This window comes from Hylobates moloch, unplaced genomic scaffold (genome assembly GCF_009828535.3).
Source record: "Hylobates moloch isolate HMO894 unplaced genomic scaffold, HMol_V3 SCAFFOLD_20, whole genome shotgun sequence".
NCBI classification, from domain to species: Eukaryota; Metazoa; Chordata; class Mammalia; order Primates; family Hylobatidae; genus Hylobates; species Hylobates moloch.
Genome location: NW_026652295.1, coordinates 32,161,630 through 32,188,809, shown reverse-complemented (window position 1 = coordinate 32,188,809; position 27,180 = coordinate 32,161,630). Strand labels below are relative to the sequence as shown.

Here is a 27,180-nt window from a genome sequence, read left to right as displayed (position 1 = left end):
ACACATACACAGTCAGATACACAGCCACACAGGTGGCCCCAGGGCCACTCATTCACCCGAGGACACACATGCACAGAGGGCAATGCCTGCCGGCAGCCCTCACCAGGCACCAGCCCAGCCTCTTAGGCAGGGAGAGGGGCAGGCGGGAGAGAGGCAGGCCAGCCTCACCTGGATCACACTGCCATACTTCACGACATCCCCGTGCACCTTCTTGTTCTCCGTGTCATTTTGCTTCTGCTCCATCTGCGCCGCGTGCTGGGTAGACACACACGCAAGTGAAGGGTGGGCTCAGAAGCTGCTCCTAGAGGGAGACATACCCCAGCCCCACACATGCACGCACACATGCACACAAACACACACACACACAGTCACCTTGGACTCCAGGACCCCTTGGACCCCTGCCCCAGCTCTTGGTGCTGCACCCAGAGTGCTGCACTCCGAGTGCGAAAGGCAGCCTGAGGTCTCACAGCACACACAGCCCAGGGAGCCAAATCCCTAACCCTCCCCAGCCACCTCCCCTGGAGAGAGCATGCCAGTAGGACCTTGAGCATCCCCCACAATCCCCTTACACCCCCAGGAACCTAAAGCTGTGTGTGTCTCACCACCCACTCCCACCTCACCAGACTCCTGATGCCCCAGACATGGGACCCCTGTCCCAGTCCAAACTCTGGCAGGGGCTGCTTGGTGCCATTTCCTGGCTCCCATCACCACCCCCACTCCTCTGCAACCTTCCCTCCCAAAACTGTGTGCATTCCGCCCACTGCCTCCAGGCAGCCCTCCCTGAGTGGTCACATCCCAATCTGATGGATCCACTGCTGGTGCCCTTCAGGATTTGGTTTGCATCCTGTTAAGAGACAGCTTTTTAGGCTCTTCTGTCCCTGTTAGACTGGAAGCTGCCTAAAGATAGGTGCCCTGCCTCCTCCACCAGATTAGGAGTTCCTGGAGGGCAGGAGCCCTGTCCCCTCCATCAGACTGGCACTCTCTGAGAGCAGTGGTCTCTGCCCTTTCCTCCTCCTCAGTCCTTTACTGAGACCTAGGCGAAAGTGGCAGCTGGAGAGCCTTGCCATGGACCATGTGACTTTCCACAAAGCAACAGCATGTGGCTGTGTGACCGCTTGCGGTTCTGATTATGTGGCTCTGCATAGGTGAATGCCCTCCCCCTAGGCCAGATCCCCAGCTCAGCCTCTACCTGCCGGCAGCAGGAAGGAAGCCTGTGGCAGCCCCCACCCCAGAAAGAGAGCTGGGGTATTAATACCAGAGCTCAAGCAGCCCACCTGCAGCTCCCTCTCTCCAGCCCAGTCCACAGCTATAAGGCACAGCCCAATGTCCCCATTCTAGACCCACCTCCTCTGGGCACGGGGCTTAGAGGAAGGGGACAGAGGGAAGCAAGGTTTGTATGACAAGGGGTGGGGCAACAGGGCCCGGGGCCCAGGCTACAAAGTTCTTGACCACAGCCAAAGCCTCCCACTCTCTTCGTGGTTTGGGGAATGGGGTTGGGACCCCGAGATCTGCCCAGGATGTGAACTGAGCCACTATCCACAAGGGGCTCATGAGCGACCACCACATCCCAGCATCATGGCACGATCCATATGTCTGAGGAAGCTAGGGTGAGTCAGAGACCTGGGGGCCATTTAGGCTCTACTGCAGACTCACAGGATGACCACGGACAGACCAGTCCCATCTAAGGGCCCCAGGCTCCAACTCTATAAAACAAGGGAGAGGTTAAGACTAGATCCAGGGCTCCCAAATTGGGTTCCCCAGAGCCACTGTCTCCAGGAGCCACTGGGAACTCCACGGACAGCTGTACAGGTTGTTTACTGCTCTACGGTGTCGACATTCCACTCTCTGAGCCATGCACCCTGGCATAGGGCTGTGCCAGCCTGGAGGAAGGGGCACTTTCTTCTCATTGACACAACAGAGTTATACAGACTGGTGGGTCACTGGGAAGGGATCCTACTCTCCCCACATCCCCTCCTTCACAGCAATTCACACCAATCTCTTGCATATTGAAATTTATTTTTTTATTTTTATTTTTTATTGATATTTTGTAGAGATAGGGTCTTGCTATGTTGCCCAAGCTGCTCTCAAACTCCTGGCCTCAAGCAATCCTCCTGCCTCGGCCTCCCAAAGTGCTGGAATTACAGGTGTGAACCATCACACCCATCCAAGTTTCAGAAACCACTCAGCTCAGCCACAGAGCCCCTACTAGATCCGACAAGCAGCACCGCTGCTTGTGTACCCAGGTTCCTGGTACATGTACACAGATGCACGCCTGCACACACACACACATACCTGCAGCTTCTGCAGCAACACCACGTCGGCGATCTTCTCCTTGTCCTGCTTAGTCTGCTTGGCCTTCCAGTACTGCTTCTGGGCCGAGTAGCGGTTCATGGGGCACACCTTGAAGAGGCAGTCTGTGGTGGGGCAGGTGGGGGGTGAGGGGAATGGTTCATTTGGGGCTCAGGGCCCTCCCTGGAGAAAACCCCAGCCTGCAGCTCTGCTCTCCCAACCCTTCCCCACCCCCGTTCCCTGCTGCAGGTAGAGAGGAAGCGGTTGGAAGAACCTCACAGAATTTGGAGCATCCTGGAATACACTGAGTAGAATGGGGAGGCTCAGAGGCAGGTTTGAGAGCAGTGCATCTCACTTGGTGGGGCGGACACGTGCCCTCTTCCCCTGGGAGATTTACCAGAGGCTGCTGGGGCCTCACCCTTACGCCATGTCTGTGCCCAGCTTTTGTGATTATTGGCAGCTAACAGCTCACATCTGCATCCTCCTTTAGCTAATTGCCTTGGCTGATGGAAACCATCTTGCACACAGATGCCTGGGAAATGACATACCCCTCTCCCCAGGGGCAGCCCCTAACCAGTGACTGACACAGGCATAGAACAGCCCCGCCTCTGGAGGGGACAGTCCGAGGAGCAGCTCACAGTCCTGAGCTCCCCGAGGGGTCAGGCTGAGGCGCTCCCCGAGGGGTCAGGCTGAGGCGCATCTTCCCCTGAAACCACACCCTTGCTCAGCTTCTTCCCCTGCCCTGTACAGAGAGAAAGAGGTTCCCTCACTGTGTTCTCCTGAGAACTTCCTCAATAATTCACCCATCTTAGGCTCTGCTTCTAGGAATCTGACCTAAGACAAGGCAAATCCAAATTCCAGAAACACGTTCTCAAATACAATTTTTATTTTGGCAAGTAGATAAAACAAGTGTCATTCCCATAAGCCTAAGCTGCAGGAAGGGTGTCCAATTTTTCTGCTTATCCAAAGGAGGCAGGAGTTGGAAAAGCCTGTTCGAAAGCTTGGTAGGAGGGGAGGGAGGATTCTGGGTGCTGGTGAGGGGCTGGTGTGGGTGACTGGGCCTGCGTAACAATAGCCTGGGCTGGGCTGGGAAGCAGTGAGCTCCCCATCACAGGAGGGATCCACAGCCTGGGCACGGAGCAGGACTCAGTGGCCCTGAGATCCCTCTCATGCTGCAGCTGTGTCAGCCCCTGATCGCACAATGCTCCGGCAGTGTGGAACAGAAAGGAGACAGCTGTGCGGGGAGACTGGAGAGGAGAGAGCCACTGGAGGGTCCCAGAAACAAAACCCCTTCTTCAGGTCCTTTCCTGTTCCCTCTAAGAAAGCTGTGTCTTTTCTCTGGTCAAAGCTGGTCATCCAGTCCCAGGGACCAAAGAAAAATTAGATTTTCTGTCCAGTTCATAAGGAGGCAAAAGCCCCATGGGACCATCGGGAGTAGAAACCGAGTGAACCAAAGATCAAGGAAGACAGAACTTCCTAGAAAGGAAAGGGAAAAATGGCAATTCCACAAACAGATGGAGCCACCAAGGGCTGCCCCACCTGGCCCCCCTCAGCATTGCCAGCATGAGTGGACATCACTTCCGAAAGAGCACTCAGTTTGTTGGAGAGAGTGTGTCTTTTTTTTTTTTTTTTTTTTTTTGAGACACAGTCTCACTCTGTAGCTCAGGCTGGAGTGCAGTGATGCGATCTTGGCTCACTGCAACCTCCACCTCCCAGGCTCAAGCAATTCTCCTGTCTCAGCCTCCCAAGTAGCTGGGATTACAGGCATGCGCCACCATGCCTGGCTAATTTTTGTATTTTTAGTAGAGACGGGGTTTCGCCATATTGCCCAAGCTGGTCTTGAACTCCTGACCTCAAGTGATCCACCCACTTAGGCCTACAAAAGTGCTGGGATTACAGGCGTGAGCCACCGCGCCCGGCTGAGAGTGCATCTTTATGGGTTCGGCTCGGCCCTCAGGAGGCAGCTGGGGTCCTCCTGCTTCTTCAGGCTGGGTTGGCACTCCCAGGGCTTCCCCACATCATTTTGTGGATCTCACTGCCTTGTTAGAGGCAGGCAGTTCCCAACAGAGTGGTGGGGAATGGGGCACACCAAGGAATGTTCCAGAAATTCAGTGGGCAAGGAGTGATTTGGGTTGTACCACCAATTGTCACAGTGGCACTTAGTGAGCAGAACAGGGATGCTAGACACCTACACCACAGAGATTATCCTGGGTGATGCCTGATGGCAAATGTCCTGCCCACACGCATAGGTGGACATCTACGAGCAGTGTTCTGGGCCTAGAGCTATACACAGAGGCACGAATTTTTTTTGCATGGATTTAGCAAACACTGAATTTTCCAGGAATGCAACTCCAATATAAACTGAGGGAAAGCTGTCCTTTATGTTGTTCAAATTTTCCCAGGAGTTTTCTGCTGTTTCCGAAAATACATCACTCAAGGCCACACCAAATGGGTGCATGTGTGGCTGCCACATTCATGATTTAAATGCAAGTGGGCTGGGCACAGCAGCTCACGCCTGTAATTCCAGCACTATGGGAAGCCGGGGCAGGAGGATCACTTGAGGCCAGGAGTTTGAGACTGGCCTGGGCAACATGACGAAATCCTGTCTGTACAAAAAAAAAAAATTTAATAAAAAATTATCAAAGGCAGCAAGTGGTGGGAAAAAATAAAAATCATTTTAAAAAATAAAAAATTAGCCAGGCATGGTGGTGTGCATCTGTAATCCCAGCTGCTCAAGAGGTTGAGGCAGGAGGATCGCTTGAGCCAAGATTTCAAGACCAGCCTTGGCAACATAGCGAGACATTGTCCCTACTAAAATTCAAAAAAATTAGCTGGGCATGGTGGTACATGCCTGTAATCCCAGCTACTTGGGCGACTGAGGCAGGAGAATCACTTGAAACCTGGAAGTCAAGGCTGCAGTGAGCCCTGATCATGCCACTGCACTCCAGCCTGGGCGACAGAGCAAGACCCTGTCTAAAAAATAAAATATATATATTTTTAAAATTACTTTCCTTTCTTTTCTCTTTTTTGTCACACTTAGGACATTAAACTAGCTCATTCCCTCCCCCTGGCTCCAGGCTCACTCAGACCCTGGCTCTAGACTGCCATCATTTTGCATTATATAAATATGGATATATAGGCCAGACACAGTGGCTCACACCTGTAATCCCAGCACTTTGGGAGGCCGACGCAGGCGGATCACGAGGTTAGGAGTTCGAGACCAGCCTGACCAACATGGTGAAACCTCATCTCTACTAAAAATACAAAAACTAGCCGGGCATGGTGGCACGCACCTGTAATCCCAGCTACTCAGGAGGCTGAGGCAGGAGAATCGCTTGAACTGGGCTTTGGGGGCGGAGGTTGCAGTAAGCTGAGATCATACCACTGCACTCCAGCCTGGGTGACACAGCAAGACACCGTCCCAAAAAATAAAAAATAAAAATATGGATATGGATAGATTATATTATTTATGAATTCCACTTTATGTTTTTTGCTATCCTCACCAGACTCAGGGGTGGGCAGGCTGGCAGGGCCTAGTTGAGCTCATCACTGTTTCTCCAGCCCCTAACCTGTTGGCTCAGCAAGCATCTGCTGGATGCATACATCAACCCAGAAATGACTTCCTCCTGTATAAGGAGGTAGGGTTTGATTTAGCCTTGGAGGGAGGAAGAGGTTATGAGGCACACAACTGGAGGAAAGGACAGGAGGTGGGAGAGGATATGGCACATCTAGAAACAGAACAGAGGTTCCTCCTGGCAGGGGCAGGGAGCTCATGCAGGAAAGAGGGTCCAGGCAAGGGAGGTGCTGAGCTGAGACCAGAGGGGCTGAGAGGTGCAGGGCCCTGTGTCTGAGGCCACAGGTCCCGGGGATTGTCAGCTACTTGGTCTCCACATGGCCCACCAGCCTCTTTGACCCCTAGTCCAGACAGGAGAAAAGGCAGAAAGGGACAGGTACAGCCCCTAGAGCAGGGGTCTCAAGCTTTTCTGACCTTGACTCACCTAAGAAATAAAACTTAGATCACCACTGCTTAAAACGGCATGAGGACTCCCTGCCCCTGGTCATGGTACCAGGCTCCAGGTCCGACAGGGCTGAGAACCATGGTGACCATCTATGGTGACAGAAAGCAACTAAAACAATGGGATTTTTTAAATGTGTGTTATGCTAAGACTTAAAGAATCAACAAGACGGTAAAGAATTACCCAACAAAAAGAGAAGATAGAAAGGAAAACAAAAGAGATATAGAAACACCCAGCTACTTTTGCCTTGAGGCGACTTCCTGATTCCCGGAAGCATGGACTTTTATTTTGACAGCTTCTTCAGATGGAAGGATCAGAGGTCCAAGCCCAGGCCCACAGAAGGTGAGGGGTCAACAGGAGACCAGGACCCTAAAGGGATACAGTCTCAGACAAGGGCTGAGCCCACAGTAGAACAGCTCATGCCAGGAGCTAAAGATACCAGTTGGAATCCCCCAGATGGTTCAAGTAACCCCAAACGAGCTGGGCTTCAAGTGGGCTTGAACTGGCGAGACCCTCAGGAGTCTGGCAGAAGGAACAGCAGGGCCTTCCTGGAGGAAGGTACCTTCATCCTAGACTCAAACCAGATTTTTCAAATGCAATAACCAGTATATGCTCAAAGAAAAGCAGGAATCCTTGGGAACCAGACACCACGAGGGAGAACAAGCCCACAAAATAGACGCTAAAAACAGACACATGCAGAGACTTCAGACGCAGACATCACCTGTAAAACAGATATGTCTTCTCTGCTTCAATCAATAAAAAAAAAAAGCTTGAAGATCCCTGCAGAGAACAGAAAACGATAAAAAAAAATGGCACAGCAGACTGAAAAAAGAACCAAGTAGAACTTCTAGAAATAAAAAAAGCTTCAATAACCAAAATTTAAAACTCACTGGACTTATTTAACCAGACAATAGCCAGAGCTAAAGAATTAATGAAACCATAACAGCCCTATAGGGTGGATGCATTCCAATTCTATCCTATCCATTTCTGTCAATGATGGCTGAGCCAATACAAGTGACTTCACAGCCCACTAGCAGGTCAGAACCTGTGCCTGCATGAGACACACTACCCTGAAGCATCCCCGGGAGAGCAATGAAGTCAGAAAACAAAAAAGAGCCCTCCCTGCTCCTGACTCCTCCATATCTTTCTTGGAAACTTAATACCTGGAACTTGTGGATTCAACTTTTTCTCTCACATAGATCCTCCCTCAGAGCCTTGCCCACACATACACGTGCCAGAAGATGCCGAATGAACAAATAAACAGGTAGGTAGACTTGGGGCCCGTCGCCATACACATCCCATGCTTCTACTGCGCTGCGCTCCTTGCCCAAAGGCAGCCCTGTCAGAACCCCAGAAGGGGCCTGAGCTTTCCCTGTCACTAAACCACAAGGCTGAAGGGCAGAGAGGAGGGTGGATGGGTAGCCAGGAGACTGGGCCCACACAGGAGTTGCAGCATCAAAGGCCATGAGAAAAGGTGGAGGGTCCAGGGAGGTTTCCTGAAGTAAGGATTGTGTGTCCTGGGGTGTGTTCCTGTGGATGACGGGGCACAGGGCTGATGAGGCTGCAGACAAGAGGCTATTCATTTATTAAATAAGGTCAGTCAACATTCATCCAATACTGACTAAGGTGCCTACCACTCCAAATGCCCACTGCCACTGCATACCATCATTCCAGGGCAAGGGGGATAGCTTTAAAATACACAAACTCCCAGGCCCTCCACAGATCTTGGCAGGTCTGGGTGAGGTCTAGGAATATGCATTTTTAAAGGCACCTCTCCTCCACTCCCTTTCTACCCCAGATGGTTCTGCTGCTCAACCAAGCACCAGAGTAGAGGACCAAGTCAAGGACAGAGAGCAAAGCAAGTTATACAGTTGCAGTAATGTACAAGCTCTGCAAGAAATAATGCCTGCATCTGCTTCCAATCATCTTCAATGTTTAGACTCAACCTATAGAACAAAACACCCAAGATGTCATTGTGGTTACGGAAGACAATGGAAAGGTCATTCAGTCTTGATGACTTAAAAATAAAAATAGGCCGGGCACGGTGGCTCACGCCTATAATCCCAGCACTTTGGGAGGCCGAGGCAGGCAGATCACCTGAGGTCAAGAGTTTGAGACCAGCCTGACCAACATGGAGAAACCCTATCTCTACCAAAAATACAAAATTAGCTGGCCGTGGTGGCAGGCACCTGTAAGCCCAGCTACTTGGGAGGCTGAGACAGGAGAATCGCTTGAACCCGGGAGGCAGAGGTTGCAGTGAGCCGAGATCGCACCATTGCATTCCAGCCTGGGCAACAAGAGTGAAACTCCATCTCAAAACAAAAACAAAATAAAAATAAAAATAAAAATACATGTGGCATAGGCCGGGCGCAGTGGCTCACACCTGTAATCTCAGCACTTTGGGAGGCCAAGGCGGGTGGATCACGAGGTCAGGAGTTCAAGACCAGCCTGGCCAAGATGGTGAAACCCCCGTCTCTACTAAAAATACAAAAAAATTGGCCGGGCATGGTGGCGCAAGCGTATAATCTCAGCTACTCAGGAGGCTGAGGTAGAGAATTGCTTGAACCTGCCTGGTAGGTGGAGGTTGCAGTGAGCCGAAATTGCGCCACTGCACTCCAGCTTGGGAGACAGAGCGAGACTCCGCCTTGGAAAAAAAAAAAAAATACACGTGGCAGCCTGGGCGTGGTGGCTCACACCTGTAATCCCAGTAGTTTGGAAGTCCAAGGCAAGACGATCACTGAGCCTAGGAGTTCAAGACCAGCCTGGGCAACTTGGTGAGACCCCCAATTTCTACAAAAATTTTTAAAAACTAGCCGGGTCTGTTGACACGCACCTGTGATCCCAGCTACTTGGGAGGCTTGAGGCAGGAGGATCACTTGAGCCCTGGAGGTCCAGGCTGGAGTGAGCCATGATTGTGCCACTGCACTCCAGACCCTGTCTCAGAAAAGAAAAAAAATACACATGGCAGTAGTGGGAGGGAGACATGGACAGAGTGCTTGGAGGAATTGACAGAATGAGGAAGAAAAAAAAAAGGGTAACTGAGACTCTCAGGTTTATAAAGGTGACCCTAGAGATTCTACAGGCCACAGGATGCTGTTGGGAGGATGAGGGGGGCAGTGGAAGAGCAGGCCATGAAAGCTAAATTATCATCTATCTTAGAAGGGCACCAACAGATACTCTAAAATTGGTAAATCAAGCAGTAGTGGCCAGGCACTGTGGCTCATGCCTGTAATCCTAACACTCTGGGAGACCAAGGCAAGAGGATTGCTTGAGCCCGGGAATTTGAGATGAGCCTGGGCAACACGGTGAGACCTTGTCTCTACAAAAAATTAAAAAAGTAGCCAGGCGTGGTGACGCACACCTGTAATCCCAGCTGCTCAGGAGGCTGAGGTGGGAGGATGGCTTGAGCCTGGGAGGTCAAGGCTGCAGCGAGCCATGATTGTGCCACTGCACTCCAGCCTGGATGACAGAGAAAGACCCTGTCTCAAAAAAAAAAAAAAAAAAAGGAAAGAAATAGAATAATCATAACATTTGGAGACATGGGGGTAGCTAGCAGAAGAAACCATGAAAAGAGTTAAAAGGGGTTGCTTTCTCTTATTACATTGCTGGTGAGGGTGCAAAATGATACAATGGCAGTGGGGGGCAAGTGGCAATCACAGAGCTCCCACCCTCTGCCTCAGCAACCTCAGTGCTGGGCCTGCATTCTCAGAGCGCACCTGCGCTTACATAAAACGACCACAGAAGAGGGTCTTTGCTGCAGCACCAACAGGAATAATAAAAGACTTGAAACAGCCCAAGAGTCCATCGGGGGACTGCTGAAACAAATTACAACAGAGCCACATAACTCTATGTGTGCAATGCTATGTAGCCATAAGAAAGAGAGAAATTCTGACAGATGCTGCAACATGGATGAACCCTGAGGACATTATGCTAAATGAAATAAGCCAGTCACAAAAGGGCAAACACTGTATGATTCCACTTATATAAGGTACCAAGAGTAATCAAATTCATAGAAACAGAAAGTAGAATGGTATTTGCAGGGGCTGGCGGGAGGAGGAAATGGGGAGTTATTGTTTAATGGGTATTGAGTTTCAGTTTTGCAAGATGAAAAAAGTTCTGTGGATGGATAGTGGTAATGGTTGCACAGCAATGAAAATGTACGGAATGCTGCTCAACTGTACTTTTAACGATGGTTAAGATGATAAACTCCTTGTTGTATGAATCTTACCACAATTAAAAATAAGTGACTTTTGCCAGGCACAGTGGCTCACACCTGTAATCCCAATATTTTGGGAGGTTGAGGTGGGCAGATTGCTTGAGTCCAGGAGTTCGCTTATTTTCCAGCCTAGGCAACACAGTGAAACCCTGTCTCTACAAAAAATACATAAATTAGCCAAGCATGGTGGCACGCACCTGTAGTCCCAGCTGCTCTGGAAGGTGAGGCACGATTGCTTCAGTCCAGGAGGTCAGGGTTGCAGTGAGCCATGGTGTCACTGCACTCTGACCTGGGCAACAAAGCAAGACCCTGTCTTAATAAACAAATAAATAAACTTTTTAAATGTTTAAGACAAATTACTATGTTATTTGTAGGAGACTATTTTCTCATGGTTGTCCAGGATATGCAACTAAAATGAATATACTTTTTTTTCATCTTTTTTTTTGAGACAGGATCTCACGATGTCGCCCAGGTTGGAAAGCAGTGACGCAATCACGGCTCACTGCAGACTTGACCTCCTGGCCTCATGGGATCCTCCCACCTCAGTCTCTTGTGTAGCTGAGACTACAGGGGTGTGCCACCACATCCAGCTAATTTTTGTATTTTTGTAGAGACGGGGTTTCGCCACGTTGCCCAGGCTAGTCTCAAACTCCTAGGCTCAAGCGATCCACCTACCTGGGTGTCCCAAACTGCTGGGATTACAGGCATGAGCCACCATGCCTGGCTAAAGTGAATATAATTAATGAAAGAGAGAGAAAGGAAGTTTGAGCTTCTATATATTAAGAGAGAAAGATCTCCAGAAGGGTCTGTCTACAGCAAGATTAAAAAGCAAAACCAGCAAAAAACAGAATAGTGTATATAGAATGCTATCTTTCTGTAAGAAAAGGGAAAATCTGGATATATGTTTGTATTTGCAGAATGGAACACTGGAAGAGACATAAGCAATTAAAGACAGTGATGACCTAAAGAGGCAGTGGTGGAGGGGGTGGGGGGTGGGAAGAGGGTGGGAGCAGACTCTCAGTGTGTGTTTGTATGATGTTTTGATGTTTTAACTGAATGAATAAATTACCTAGTTAGATTTTCTTATATGGTTGCCCCTGGAGAAGGGGAAAGGAGGTTGAGTGAGGAGGGTAGAGTGGAGGACCAGGGTAGAGTGGGGGATCCTAGATCATGTATTTCTCTTACTTTTATAAAAAGGAAAAAAAGGAATAACAGTACATTTTCAGCCAGGTGTGGTGGCTCACACCTGTAATCCTAACACTTTGGGAGACTGAGGCGGGTGGATCACAAGGTCAGGAGTTCGACGCCAGCCTAACCAACATAGTGAAACTCCGTCTCTACTAAAAATACAAGGATTAGCCGGGTGTGGTGGCACGTGCCTGTAATCCCAGCTACTCAGGAGGCTGAGGCTGGATAATCGCTTGAATCCAGGAGGTGGAGGTTGCAGTGAGCTGAGATTGTGCCATTGCACTCCGGCCTGGGTGACAGAGTGAGACTCCATCTCAAAAAACAAAAGAAAAAAAAAAGTACATTTTCAGTGACCAAAAAACTTACGAAAAGGTGCTCAACCTCACTAGTAGTCACAGAAATGTAAATTAAAACCACAGTAAGATGCCATTTCACACCCAGCAGGCTGGAAGAAATTTAAGTGGGACAAGACCAAGTGTGGCAAGGATGTGGGCAGAGCGAAGGGTGCTGCCCCCACAGTTGCCACAGAGTCACTTCTCATGCCATGGAGGTGCATCCCTCTCACCTAGTAATCCCCCCACTCAGAACATACCAGAGGAACCTGAGCACACGAGCCTAAGGAGGCTCACTGCAGCATCGCAGGCAATTGCCAAAAGCTGGAAATGAGCTGAAAGTCCATCAACAGGAGCGCCAATGAAGGGATTCAGTTTATCACCCAATGGAATGCAACATTGCAGTTAAACACATGAACTACAGCCGTGTATCAACTCAGATAAATCTCGAAAACAGTACAGAATTTATTTTTATTTTATTAATTTTTTGTTTGTTTGTTTGTTTATTTGAGACAGCGTCTCCCTGTGTCACCCAGGCTGGAGTGCAGTGGTGTGATCTTGGCTCACTGCAACCTCCGCCTTCCGGGTTCGAGCAATTCTCCTGCCTCAGCCTCCTGAGTAGCTGGGAGTACAGGTGCCCACCACCGCACCCGGCTAATATTTGTATTTTTAGTAGAGATGGGGGTTTCACCTTGTTGGCCTGGCTAGTCTCAAACTCCTGACCTCAGGTGATCCACCTGCCTGGCCTCCCAAAGTGCTGGGATTATAGGCATGAGCCACTATGCCTGGCCAGGAACCAGTATAGAATTTAAAAAGTGCAAAAGGATTTGTCCAGAATGCTACCTTTAATATATGGGGTTTAAAAAATATAAAAACTCAGCCAGGTGCAGTGGCTCACACCTGTAATCCCAATACTTTGGGAGGCCAAGGTGGGTGGATCACCTGAGGTCAGGAGTTTAAGACCAGCCTGGCCAACACGATGAAACCCCATCTCTACTAAAAATACAAAAATTAGCTGGGCGTGGTGGCGGGCGCCTGTAATCCCAGCTACTTGGGAAGCTGAGGTGGGAGAATCACTTGAACCCGGGAGGGAGAGGTTGCAGTGAGCTGCAATCGCACCATTGTGCTCCAGCCTGGGCGACAGAGCGAGACTCTGTCTCAAAAAAAAAACAAAAAAAAAACCCCATATTGTGCACGGTTACATCCCTATGCATTAATTAGCAAAAGCATTAAAACAGACCCCTGGTCAAAGCTTTGTGTTAGGCATGAATAAAAAATAAAAATAAAACAGGCCCTCGAATGATGCACACCAATTTCTGACAAGTGTTTACCTCTGGAGAAGGCAGGAGAGGAAGGGGAAGGGAGGAAGATGTAGGGGGCTTCGGCTACAGCTACGTTAATTCTTTAAAAGTAAAAAGATCTGGGCCAGGCGCGGTGGCTCACGCTTGTAATCCCAGCACTTTGGAAGGCCGAGATGGGTGGATTGCCTGAGGTCAGGAGTTCAAGACCAGCCTGGACAATAAGGTGAAACCCTATCTCTACTTAAAAAAAAAAAAAAAAAGTAAAAAGATCTGAAATAAACGTAGCAAAATGGATTTGACAAAGCTCAGCAGTGGGTGCATGGAGTGTGTGTTATTTTTCTCTTTCTTTTTTTTTCCCCTGAGACAAAGTCTTGTTCTGTCACCCAGGCTGGAGTGCAGTGGCAGGATCTCAGCTCACTGCAAACTCTGCTTCTTGGGTTCAAGCAATTCTTCTGCCTCAGCTTACCAAGTAGCTGGGATTACAGGCACATGCCACCATGCCCGGCTAATTTTTGTGTTCTTAGTAGAGACAGGGTTTCACCATGTTGGCCAGGCTGGTCTCGAACTCTGCACCTCGTGACCTGCCTGCCTCAGCCTCCCAAGTGCTGGAGTTACAGGCGTGAGCCACCGCGCCTGGCCCTATTTTCTCTTTACTATTGTGTAGACTTGAAATATGTCTTAATCACAATAACAATAAGCCGGCCTTGGAGCATGGACAGGTAGAGGAGGCGTAGGCTAGGGAAGGGGGCATCCAGTCACGCAAACGGAGGGCAGTCACCTCATCACTCTCCTCCCTGGCACCTGTCCCCACACACTTGTCTTGGGGGCACTGGGGCTGGGGGTGCAGGCTTTTGAGCTTCCCTGAGGTAGACTTGGAGACAAGGGCTACCCAAGTCCCTTGCCCCAACAGGAGGAGGAAAAGAAGGAAAAAGGGCTAGGAGAGGGAATGTGCCCCAGGCTCAGCCCAGTCAGCAGCTTGGGACTCACGGCAGCCACAGCCTGAAACGTTACAGCCAGGCAGAGTTCAAGGGCTGGCCTAGCGTGGGTGGCACACATACCAGGGCATCAGCAGCCTGGGCCTCCCAGGGCCTTGCCCAGCTCTGGAAATAATTCCCTGAACATGTTGGGGCTTACGGTGGCTTCGAAGGTGGCTGGAGCTGAAGCCACAAGCAAGGAGCCATGCAGGGGTTCCTTCCTGATGTGGGGGTGGTGGGGGCTTTGCGAGTCCAGCCTCCAGGGTCAGCAAGTGAAAGGGGAGCTGGCAGGGAGCCGGGCAGGGAGCTGGGAGTCCCAGCAATGGCCAGGCTCACCCCAAGATGGTGGGGAGCAGAAGTTCTGGAAGTCTTCAGGACAAGGCCATTTCTGATGACCACCAGCCAACTTCTAAAATGCCTGCCATAACCCCACCCCCTTGCTGGGTCCCACCCTCCAGGGCCAGTGGAAACACTGAAAGCCAGGACTCCTGGCTTGAGGCCAAGCCCCATCTTTTTCTTTTCTGGGCTCCAGTGTCAAAACTGAAGAGGCTGTAGTCCATGTCTCTCGTCCCACATTCTAATGCCCCAACTTGTACTCGCCAGCCACAGGGTGTACGGAGGCCTGGCTCTGTCCCAGAAGGTCGGCTCCGCTCAGGTCCCAACAGGGCCACAGGGAGTCCAGAGGGGCCTCTACCCACCTCACCAAGACATCAAGGAACCAGGAACTGGGGCACAGAAGAGGGGGAAGGAGATGGAGTCTGAACCTTTCTCTTCCACATCACTTTGCTGGATGGACCCAGCAAGGATATGAGACCACAGGGTGGCCCAGGTAACCTGGGGTGGGCCTCATTCACAGGCTTTGGGAAAATGGAGAAGAAGCAATGAGGGGCCTGGGGGAGGAGGGAGGGGGAAGGCGCAATGAAGACAGAGGAGGGCAAGAAGTCAAAGGTGCATCTGTTCTGCTAAGTGGCTTTGTTGTTGTCAAAAATTGGCCCCAAACTGTCCACTAGAAGCCTAGGGCAAGTCTTCCTCGGTCACACCCACCTCCCTGTCACCAGCCTGTCACACCACACAGCCGCCCACACACACCTCAACACACATGCAAAGCTTCCCCTTCCAGTCCTGGCAGAGCCCACCCATGGGACCCTCACCTCTCTCTCTCTCTTTCTCTCTGTCTCTAAGTTCTTTCCAAGAACTAGACTAAATCCTGCTACTAGACGGCAATCCACCCTCCATCTGCAGCCTCAACGCCCTCCCATTTCCAACTCCAGGAGAGGCCCAGGCCTCCTGTCTCTACCCGTCCATCCTTCAGGGAACTGGGACAGGCGAGGTCAGAGCTGTGCCTCCAAGTGAGCACATGAAACCCACAGAGCCTGGGCTCCACTGGGGGAATTCTGGGTGGGTCACAACAACAGGACATGGAGCAGCCAGGCCTGAGTGAGGAGCAGGGCAAGAGGACGCTGGGGAGGGGCCCTGTGCATGCATTGATTACTCAAATGTGCTCGGGGACCCACCGTGTGGCAGACACTGCAGGTAAAACAGCAAACAACAGCAACAAAAACACAGAAATCCCTCCCATGGTAGAACTGACATTCTAGTGGGGCAGAAAAATGGCAAACACAAATAAATAAAATACACTGAGCACAGCAGATTCACGCTACAGAGAAAAAGAAAGCAGGGAAGGGAGGCGGGCCCAGCAGTGCGATTTTGTATTGAGTGGTCAGGGAAGGCCTCGCTGAAGATGTGAGACCTAAAGCTGCTGAGCATCTGGGCTGCGTGGATATTTGGAGAAAGAACGCTCAGGGCAGAGGGAACAGCAAAGATGTGGAGGTGGGTGTGTGGCTGGTGACTATGAGGAATGGCAGGGAGGCTGGTGTGGTCGCAGGGAAGTGGGAGGGAGCAAGGGGGAGAGGATGAGGTGGAGAGGCAGCAGGGGCCAACGGTGTAGGGTGAAGGGGCCTTATGGTGGTGAGGTTCGTCCAGGGCCAGGGCAGTTCCCACCTAAGACCTCCACCAGCCAAAACCCTCACTCAGAGCCCCGTGATGGAAGCAGGAACAGAATTGCAGACAGGGGGCCCCCTGCAGGTTCCAAGTGATGGGCAAGGCCCCCGGCAGCCAGCCAGCCAAGGATGCCACCGGATTGTCTTAAATCCCGCTCCCCTTCCAGCATCCCCCTCGAGGACAATCCCAGCTAAGCTTTCCCCAGAGGAGCAGCCACGCGGGCAGACTTGGTGGCAGCAGGCCCAGCGTGTTGCTGCCTGCTCCCACCCTGCCCAACACGCCCAGGACCTGTCTGTCTGACTATCAGTCGTCTCAACCGTCACAGGTAAGCACAACAATAGCACCTCACCCTGGCTTGGCATAATGACAGCCAGGACATTGTTTAATCCCCACAAAGGCCCTCAGCCTGCTGGGCGGCCTGAGGAGCCTACTGACCACTCAGGACAAGGCCCCGTGAATGAAGTCACTTGCTCAAGGTGAATTCTCACCAACTTCCCACCAAGGGGCTTTGTCATTAGAGCCTCCTGCAGGGCAGGACTCACACACAGGAGGGGGCTGAGGACACAGCCAGGGTCAGAAGAGTTCTGGAAACCATGGGGTCCAAATCTCTTACCATGCAGATGAGGAACTGAGGCACAGGGAAGGGCTGTCACCAGGGCCTCCTAAAGTCTAAGACAATTCTCTTTTCCACCCGTTCCCTCAGAAAACATCCAGTCACACAGACAAAGAAAGCCCTGTGGCTGTGGGGATTTTGGGGGGAGAATGGGCCCCTGGCCAGAAGTGGGTGTGCCTCTGAGAAGTGGGGTGTGGCCCCGGAAAACGAAGGGAATGGCACGTCTGTGCCAAGATGGCAGCAGTGCAAGCCAAGGGGGATTCCACCGACAGCGGAGTGAGGTCTGCAGGGCAGCACCACATCTAATCCAGCCACTGGGGCTGAAAGCAGTTGAATAAATTCCGTCGCAGGTCCAGGACCCTGCAGCCTGGTAGAGGCGGGGGCAGAGGAAACGGAGGTCTTACCTCGGAACTTCTTAGGGGGGTTGTCCAGGTCCCCGGCCGCAGGCTCCACCACACAGCGGTCATCCACCAGCCTGGGGAACAAGGCAGCTCAGTCAGCAGGAGAGAAGAGACCTGTCTCCCACAGCATCCCTCCCTTAGAGCAGGGGATGCCAGGGCACCAGTGAGCCCCTAAGATAATTCCTCCATCTCTAACAAGCTCCCCACCATCAAGTCATTCTTTCCTGGCACCACCGTTGAAAGGCAAGGTGTCTCTTGGGGGTGGGGAGAACCCCAGGAAGAACACAGAAGCACAGCCAGCCCACCCCAACCCCTGACTGGAGCTGCAGCTGTCCTGGGGGGACTCCACCACCAGTCGGGCCTGTCACATGCTGCAGGTGTATCTCCTGTTCCAGCCCTGAGACCCTGCTGCCCTGATGGGACGGGCAGTGGGTGAAGGGGGCAGGAGAGGAGGAGAAAAACAAAAGCATAGAGGAGTGGAAGGGAGGGAGACAAAGAGAGTCAGAAAGACAAAAAGCATAAGAAACAGAAGCAGAGAGAGACCAGAGACAGACAGATGAGAGATGCACAGGAGACACCAAACTAGCGGCATGAGTCTTTAGGTCTCCAAGGAAGGATGATGAGTCTTACGCCTTCCCAGCCTCAGTCAGGCCTCATTTCATATTCTCCTCTTTGGTTCACTCTAGGACAATTTCCCTCTTACAGCCATGCTGGTGTTAATCTTGCATCTCTTGAGGGCATTCATTTACCCATCCATCTATCCACCCATCCACTCATCCCTCCACCCATCCATCTACCCAGCCCCTCATCATCCATCTATTCATCCACCCACCCATGCACCCATCCATCCACCCATCCAGCCACGCTTCCTGCATTTAAAATTTGTCAATGCCACTCCAGCCTCTAAGATAAAGTGATGCTGATCACCCACCATGTCAAAGGCCAACTCTGTCTCAACACCCCCATGCCTGTTACCTCTGAATTCTCACCAACTTCCCAGCAAGGGGCTTGTTTTTAGTGCCATTTTACTGAGGAGAACACTGAATCTGAATATTAAATAACTTGCCTAAACCCACAGAGCTGATTTCAAAGCCCATGCTCCTTCTGTACCTCCTCTCCCTGGGTTGGTTAACAAGGTCTTTTCTGTTTTTTTCTCGAGACAGAGTCTCACTCTGTCGACCAGGCTGGAGTGCAGTGGCGTAATCTCGGCTCACTGCAACCTCTGCCCCCCGGGTTCAAGCAATTCTCCTGCCTCAGCCTCCTGAGTAGCTTGGATTACAGGCACCCGCCACCAGGCCTGGCTAATTTTTGTATTTTTAGTAAAGACGGGGTTTCACCATCTTGGCCAGGCTGGTCTCAAACTCCTGACCTCGTGATCCACCTGCCTCAGCCTCCCAAAGTGCTGGGATTACAGGTGTGAGTCACCACGCCCAGTCTAACAAGGTCTTTTGTGATCTGACCTCTACCTACTCCTTAGCTAGCCTCACTATTTCCTTGCCCCAACTCTACTAAACCTCCAGTTGATCCCAAGGTCCCTGGAGCTCTCATCTCTCCAGAGGCAGTCCTGGCAGCCTGCAGTGCCTTAATACTCACTCCACCCTGGCCCCATGAAGCCACAGGCCTAGCAAAACACCATCCTTCCACCCTCAGCTCTGCTGTCCTACTCTGAAAAGCCTTCCTTGGCCAGCCCCTGTGGGCCTCCCTCCTTCGTGTTCTGGCACCTGGTCCTGGCAGTGTCTCTCCCTACTTCTTGACTTGCTGTGTCTACACTGTGAGTTCCTTGAGAACGGAGCCCCTGTGTGTTTTCTTTGGAATGATTAACACCTTGCACAATGCAAAGTGTTATGATATAATAAGAAATACATATTTGGTCTTCATCCCGGCTCCTGGCCAGAGCTCTTAAAGCCCTTGTAACTTCCTAAGTGATAAAGGCAAGAAGAGTTACAATGTTTAGATTTTTGTATCCAGTTCCTGAAATAGATCGGAAGCAATAAAGATGAAATGGCGTGAATTTTGTTCATTCCAAGCCTCTTTCAACCATACCTGGTTTTATGTTAATGAGGTGACTTCTGGAAAGCCCGAGGATGGGGCTGCCAGGGGAATAGCCGTATAATTTGAGGGTTCCCATTTTCAGCACCACCCCTGTCACAACCTCCTCCTGGAAGGAGAGAGCCGCTGAAGGTTAGATTAAACCACCAATGGCCAATGGTTTAATCCATCATGCCTATGTGGCCGGGCGCAGTGGCTCACGCCTGTAATCCCAGCACTTTGGGAGGCCGAGGCGGGTGGATCATGAAGTCAGGAGTTCGAGACCAGCCTGACCAACATGGTGAAACCACATCTCTACTAAAAATACAAAAATTAGCTGGGTGTGGTGGCATGCACCTGTAATCCCAGCTACACAGGAGGCTGAGGCAGGAGAATCGCTTGAACCCAGGAGGCAGAGGTTGCGGTGAGCCGAGATCACACCACTGTACTTCAGCCTGGGCGAAAGAGCAAGACTTCGTCTCAACAAAAACAAAACAAAACAAAACAAAACAAAATAAAAAACATGCCTATGTAAGGCAGCCTCTGTAAAAACCCAAAAGGGGCCAGGCGCCAGTGGCTCACGCCTGTAATCCTAGCACTTTGGGAGGCCGAGGCAGGCTAATCGCCTGAGGTCAGGAGTTCGAGACCAACCTGGCCAACATGGCGAAACCCCCGTCTCTACCAAAAAAAAAATTAGCCGGATGTGGTGGCACACACACACCTGTAACCCCAGCTACTCCGGAGGCTGAGGCAAGAGAATCGCTTGAACCCGGGAGGCAGAGGTTGCAGTGAGCCAAGATCGAGCCACTGCACTCCAGCCTGGGCAACAGAGCAAAACTCCATCTAAAAAAAAAAAAAATTAGCTGGGTGTTGTGGCACACGCCTCTAACCCCAGCTACTCAGGAGGCTGAGGCAGGAGAATCGCTTGAACCCGGGAGGCAGAAGTTGCAGTGAGCTGAGATCAAGCCATTGCACTCCAGCCTGGGCAACAGATCAGGACTCCGTTAAAAAAACGAACAAACAAAAAACCAGGTTCAGAGAGCTGGGCTGGTGAACACATGCAAGTACTGGGAGAGGGTCACCCCTGGAGAGGGCCTGGAAGCTCTGTATCTCCTGCTCCATATTAATGTCTTCCATCTGGCTGTTTTTCTGAGTTAGTTCTGTGAGCCATTCTAGCAAATTATTAAACATAAAGAGGGGGTTGTGGGAACCCCTGATTTATGGCTGTTTGGTCAGAAGCACCAGAGGCCCAGACTTGCGACTGGTGTCTGAGGTGACATTAGTCTTGGGGGACTGAGCTTTCCACCTGTGGGATCTGACACTGACTCTAGGCAGACAGTATCAGAATTGAATTGAACTGCAGGACATCCAGGTGGTGTCCCCAGAGTACTGGAGAACTGCCTCATGTTTTCATATACTGTTATTTAAGTTTCTAATTCTACTTTGTTATTTCCATTTTGCAGGCAGAGAAACCAGGGTATGGAGATGTTAAACAATCTGCAGAGCCAGGCTTTGAAGCCAGGCAGCCCAGCGTCAGAGCAGGCGCTGTGCAGGACTGCAGAATGACAGGGAGGGCAGAGGGTCCTCTGTCTCCTTTCCTCTCCCCGCCTCCCGCACCTGCTTAGTCCCTGGCCCTCTTCCCTTCTCCATCTGCACTCACGTCGTTGGGCATCTTGACCACACTCATGACTTAAAAGCACCTCCAATACATTCACTGAGAACTCCCACATTCACCTCCCACGAACTCCAGCCCCGGAGATCTAACTGCCTGCTCGGCATCTCTACTTGGGTGTCCACAGGCATTGCAGACTCAGCCTGTGCAAGCTGAGCTCCTGGCCTCCCACCGGAACATGCTCCTCCGGGAGTCCTCCCCATCTCAGTCGATGGCTGCTCCATCCTTCCAACTGCTTGGTCCAAAAACCTCGGACCTAACCTTGGCTCCTCCCTTCCACTTACACCTCACACAACCTGTCAGGAAATCCTGTGGGCTGCATCTTCAAAATACACAATCAGGTACAGAATTGGACCTCTCTTATCACTTTCACCACCACATTGTCCAGGCTCCCACCAGCTCTCACCTGGATTTCAGTAACTATCTCCTCATTGGTCTCCTGGGTTCCCCCTTCACTCCCTTCAGCCTGTTTCCCACACAGAAGCAGAGGGATCCCTTTAATGTTTTATTTTTTTGAGATGGAGTCTTACTCTGTCACCCAGGCTGGAGTGCAGTGGCATGATCTTGGCTCACTGCAACCTCCGCCTCCAAGGTTCAAGCAATTCTCCTGCCTCAGCCTCCCAAGTAGCTGGGATTACAGGTGCCTGCCACCATGACCAGCTAATTTTTTTTTTTTTTTGGTAGAGACAGGGTTTCACCATGTTGGCCAGGCTGGTCTCGAACTCCTGACCTCAGGTGATCCACCTGTATCGGCCTCCCAAAGTGCTGGGATTCCAGGCGTGAGCCACCGTGCCCGGCCAGGGGATCCCTTTAAAAGGTAAGTCAAATCAGGCCCGCACTCCACTCAGAACCCGCCAGAACCACCCATCTCAGAATAAAACCAAAGAACTTACATGGCCTGAAAGACCCTCATGGTCCACCCCCTCACCTCTCTGATCGCATCTCCTCCCCAAACTCCTTCCCTTCACCCCTCTGCTCCAGCCCTGGAGCCCCCTCCAGGCTCCTCAAAGCCCCCAGGGGAGTGGGCACTGGCTCTTTCCTCTGCCCAGAACCCTCTACCTCCAGGATCCTCACCTCCTTCAGATCTGGGCTCAAACAAGCCTGTTCCCATGGAGACCCTCTCTCCCATTTTTATTAAAAATTGCAAACTGCTTCCTGCCACACTCAGTATGCCCCTCCCTGTGTAATTGTTATCCACAGCCTTTAGCATCACCTGGTTGGCTAGCTAGTTTACTTATTTTGTTTACTATCCCTTACCCTGACCCCATGGAATGTTAAGTGCCGTGAGGGCACAGACGTGTCTGTTTTGCTCCCTGCCGTATCCTCAGCACCCAAACCACTGCCTGGTGCAGAGAGGGGACACACAAAATACATACTGAGTTAACTAATTCGTTTTACTAGCTGTGCAGTAAAGTACACAAGAAGCAAAAGACAAGGTCCCTGCCTCAGGGAGTTTAAAATCTCATTGGGAAGACAAATCACATACTCAGAAGATAAATAATATAAAGAATATGTGTCAGAGCCGACTGGTGGTACCAGCCGTGGGTTTCGTACAAATTCAGGGAAGGGAGATGTCACTGCTTGGCCAATCAGAGAAGGTGTGGGAGAAGCAGGAGCTGCTCAGAGCCTTGAATAATTCATAGAATTTCCTGTAAGATATTAGTGAATCAGATTAGCTGGTTGTCTCTTAGCAAAACCCTGAAGTGAGGGGACACAGGATGGATGAATTTTGATGGTGAGAGAAAGCAAGCATTGACCAGGGGTGATGGAGCAGCAGGGCAGCATGGAAGTTGTGCAGCTGAAGAGAGGCTGGCGGCAGTCCCCACAGCCCCCATCTTGACCAGCACACAGGGCCTTGTAGCGGCGGAAAGAGGAAGAGGCCGCAGAGTCCCCCTCCTCAGAGGGTCCCTGTCTGAGGAAAAAACTCATCCTCATCCCTGATCCCTCCACGTCTCTCCTGGGAACTCCTTGTCTGGGTCACACATGCAGGAAAGACATGCAAATTTGGGGGCCAAAGTGTTTTTCCTCACCCCTCTGGACAAGCCCACCTGGTCATTAGGTGGATGTCCATTTGCCCGAGCCCACACTGGCACAACTTCTGAAGCCCCGCCTCTCCAGCTCAGCCCTTCCCCATGCCAGTGCCCAGCAGTCCACAAGGAAGCAAGGAGTGCAAACAGAAGCTACTTAGAGAAGGGAGCGACGGGTCAGAAGGGGAGCACGGACTCCGGAGGGGAATTCAAACAAGGTTGGGAAGGAAAACATCCCAGATGTGCAGCTGAGCAGATGACAATGGTCTGTGGAAGGGACTGGAGCAGAGAAGCAAGCCCTGGGCAGGGCTACGGAAAGCAGGGAGGGTCGGTCAGGAGTGAGGACTTGGGAGGCAGGAGATGGGACCTTGGGCATTTTCTCCTGGGTCCGCCAGGACCAGCAAAACAGGCATCATCTGGGAATGCTAGGCTCCATTATGTGTCCCCCAAGAACCTCCAAGGGGTGGCACCTTGCCACCTTGCCTTCCTTGTTTTATTCTCCAGCTAGTGTTGAGCGCAGCCCCCACCTGGTGTGTGTAGATAAAGAAGGTGGCCCTGGGCAGATGTTTGCAGGGTCCCGCCGTGCCCCCAAGCTCCCCTCACCCGTGTCTTTGTGCATACTCATTAGGCCTAAGGGATCCCAAGAAGGTGATCTCCGGCGACAGGGGAGCAGGAGGGGACGGGAGGGAGCGTCGCGTGAAGTCATTAACAGATATGCAAGAACGCTCTTATCAGATGGGCTGTCGGGAGACCTGGGGCCAGAGGGAGGCCCGAGGGCCGGGACACAAGTTAGGTAAGTTTGGATGGAGAGGCAGCTTCACCAGGCGAGGCCGAGACCTCCCCATCGCTGCGTGGTGGGAGCGGTTCTGGGTCCGCGCGGCTCGGGAGAGCTTCGGTCTGGCCGCCCTGGCCCCGCCCCGGCCCCGCCCCGCCCCCAGCCTGGCCCGGCCCGCGAGCTCCGGGCGTCCGGCCCCGGCCCCGCCCCCGCCCCCGCGGCGAAGCGAAACTCGCCGCCCCACGTGCAGCCGTCTACCCCGACGCGCCGCCGCCGCCAAGGGAGGGCCAACGCGGCCTCGCCCCGGCCTGCCTCCGACTGCCGGCCGCTGCCAGGACGCCGCGCCTCCGCCAGACGCGCCTGGAGGCGGGGCGGGTGATGTGCCGCTGCGCCCGCGCTTTCCTGCTTTCCCCCGCTCATCTGCCCGCGGAGGGCGGCCCCGGGGGACCCTCCCCACCTGCTGGCGCCGACGTCCCTGGCCTTAGCGCCCCACCCCGACTCTTCCTCATGGCGGGCACCTGTGTTTATCAAACTAGCCGGACCACAGGTGCCCTGCTGAGTGCGCACCTGGCGCTGAAACCAAGCCGCGCTCTACAGGGGTTAAGTGGCCGCTTCGCTTCACCCCCCTCTCCCCAACGCCTCCCAACAAGGTCCCTCCACCCACGGGCCCCGGAAAAGGCCTGTTCCCACCCTTTACCAGCCCACTGATCTCTCACTGTCCAGCCTCTACTAGGATGACGCCCCATCCCACTCCTGTCATCTCAAGACCAAGCTGAGGCTCCCGCGTGGTTCCATGCCCACGCCCCTCTACGCCCACCACCGGCATCGCCCCTCACGTAGAGGCCGGTGGTACCCCAGCCAAGATCACAGAAAAACTGCCCCTCCATCGCGCGACTCTATGGTTTATCAATCGTTTTTACATCCAGTATCTCATTGTGTTCTTACCACACAATGGTACCACACAGTACAGTGTGAGGCCCACAGAGTGGATGGAACCCCTGAGCCACACAGCTGGTCAGAGAATGGCACAGACACAACCCAGGTCTCCATCTACTCAACAGACCTCATTACGAGCCTACTATGTGCTGGGTGTGGTGCCCACCTTCCGGGATTTCCTGCGACCACGCTGAGTGCCGAGGACAGGAGTCCTGTCTACATCTGTGTGTCTCCTTCTCCCCTCCATTCAGGACCAGCCCGGCAGAGGCTCAGGAGCCCAGACGACAGTCCCTGCAGTGCGCCTTCCATCCACTGGGAGGCACAAGACCAGTCTGAACAGCAGAGGGAGCAGGAGGATGGGGCTACAGGGAAAGGGTCCTGGCTGGAGGCCTGTGGGCAGGCAGGGCTGTTCTGGGCCCTCTGGAGAGGAGCTGGTTGACAGCTTGTTCTAGGGTTGCAGGAGGGCACAGTCCCTGAAATGCCCATGGGGTCTACACCCCAAGACCTTGATCTGAGGTAGGAGAGGAAGACAGCTGCATCCCATTCTACCCCATTCCACCCTGCGTGGACTTTGAGATCCAGGTGGGCGCCATGGGAAAGGTAGCAGGGTGGGTCAGTGCTGTCTGGAAAGATTAGATAAGGAGGAGGAAGGGAGCTAGATAGAAGTGGGGCAGGTGACTATCAAGAAGCCTGACTCAAAACCTGCACCTACCAGCTTGGCCACCATCAGAGCACCATGGGAGGGGGAATGACAGACTGGGGGAATGACAGACTGGGGAAATCCCCGAAGGACCCTGAACAACCCCCGGTCCCCATTCAGCTGTGGATGAGAAAACTGTCCCTGGGGCATGGAGGGGAAACTGACCAGCCCAGGTCACACAAGTTAATGGAACAGCAAGTTCCAGATCCCAGGTCTGCTGGCTCCCAGCCCCAGACACTGGCTGTGGGCGGAGGATTACCCAGGTGCCGAGGCAAGAGACTGAAGGCACAAACTATTTCAGTATAATAAAGAAAATAGAATAAGAATAGTCATAATACAAACTAGATATAGAGATGATCATGGACAATTAGCAATCACTATTCATCTTTAGCTTTTAATATTACTCTTTGTTGCATTACTAATATAACCTAGGAATAACCGGTGGGTATAGGGTCAGGTGCTGAAGGGACATTGTGAGAAGTGACCTGGAAGGCAAGAGGTGAGCCTTCTGTCACACCCGCATAAGGGCCGCTTGAGGGCTCCTTGGTCAAGTGGTAACGCCAGTGTCTGGGAAGGCAACCGTTAGTTAGCAGACCGCGAAAGGGAGTCTCCTTTCCTTGGAGGAGTCAGGGAACACTCTGCTCCACCAGCTTCTTGTGGAAGGCTGGATATTATCCAGGCCTGCCTGCAGTCATCCGGAGGCTTAAACCCCTCCCTGTGGTGCTGTGCTTCAATGGTCCCACTCCTTGTCCACTTTCATGCTCCTCCCATACTCCTGGTTCCTCTTTGAAGATCGCAGTAGATAGCAGTAGAAGAAATAGTGAAAGTCTTAAAATCTTTGATCTTTCTTACAAGTGCAGAGAAGAAAACGCTGACGTATGCTGCCTTCCCTCTCTGCTTCGGCTACCTAAGAGGGAAGGGCCTCCTATCCTGTAATCACATGACTTGCTTCACCTTGTCAATCACTTAGAAGATTCACCCTCCTTACCCTGCCCCCTTGTCTTATATGCAATAAACATCAGCGAGCCCAGCCATTCGGGGCCACTACTGGTCTCCGCGTCTTGATGGTAGTGGTCCCCCCGGCCTAGCTGTTTTCTCTTTATCTCTTTGTCTTGTGCTTTTATTTATTACAATCTCTCATCTCCGCACATGGGGAGAACACCCACTAAGCCCCGTAGGGCTAGACCCTACAACTGGCCACCACTCCACAGATGCAGGCCAGCCCCAAGGAGGCCACTCCAACAGCAGGCACTGTCAGAACACTGGGATGGGCTGGTGGTGGGTAGGAAGCCTGGGGGGCTCTTTCTCCAGACAGCCAAAGTCACACCTACTAGGCGGAATGTTAAGAGAGGAACCCAGATTCACTGGTTGGGCTCCTGGCTCATCAGAGAAAAGAAATTAACTCCTGCATCCCTGCAAAAGCAACAATTTCCTTTACCTCTACATATCTTTACCAAGAATCCACCCTGTGCCAACCAAGGGGCCAGGCAGTATATGGAATATATGGAATTTTAAAACAAGTACAGCTAAAGCCTTCAGAGAGCTTAAAGTCTAGAACGGACAATAAGCCGCACACGCAGAGAACCCAAATAGTCTCTCCAGGAAGAACGGAGATAGCAAGAACAACTAAACTTGGTCCAGTAGAAATAAAGGTCGGGGCCAGTGTGCCACCCTGCCTCTGCCACAGGCCTGGGTTTCTGGCTGTCAGGGT

General features: G+C 52.1%; 1 protein-coding gene and 1 long non-coding RNA gene across 3 annotated transcripts in view; one reads left to right on the top strand and one right to left on the bottom strand.

Annotated features, from left to right (window-relative positions):
• The window catches only part of ITPR3 (inositol 1,4,5-trisphosphate receptor type 3), a 74,785-nt gene that overhangs the window by 38,310 nt on the left and 9,295 nt on the right, over positions 1–27,180 (bottom strand). For both annotated transcript variants that reach the window (XM_032140331.2, XM_058432311.1), the window contains exons 2-4: positions 17,335–17,405; positions 2,293–2,414; positions 169–255 (exon numbers count right to left, since the gene is read on the bottom strand). In XM_032140331.2, the coding sequence (XP_031996222.1) occupies positions 169–255; positions 2,293–2,414; positions 17,335–17,405 (280 nt within the window). The remainder of the gene's footprint in view (positions 1–168; positions 256–2,292; positions 2,415–17,334; positions 17,406–27,180) is intronic.
• On the top strand, positions 24,053–26,571 carry LOC116459673 (uncharacterized). The gene is made up of 2 exons (XR_004245645.1): positions 24,053–24,432; positions 24,799–26,571. It is a non-coding gene; the product is annotated as an uncharacterized LOC116459673 (long non-coding RNA).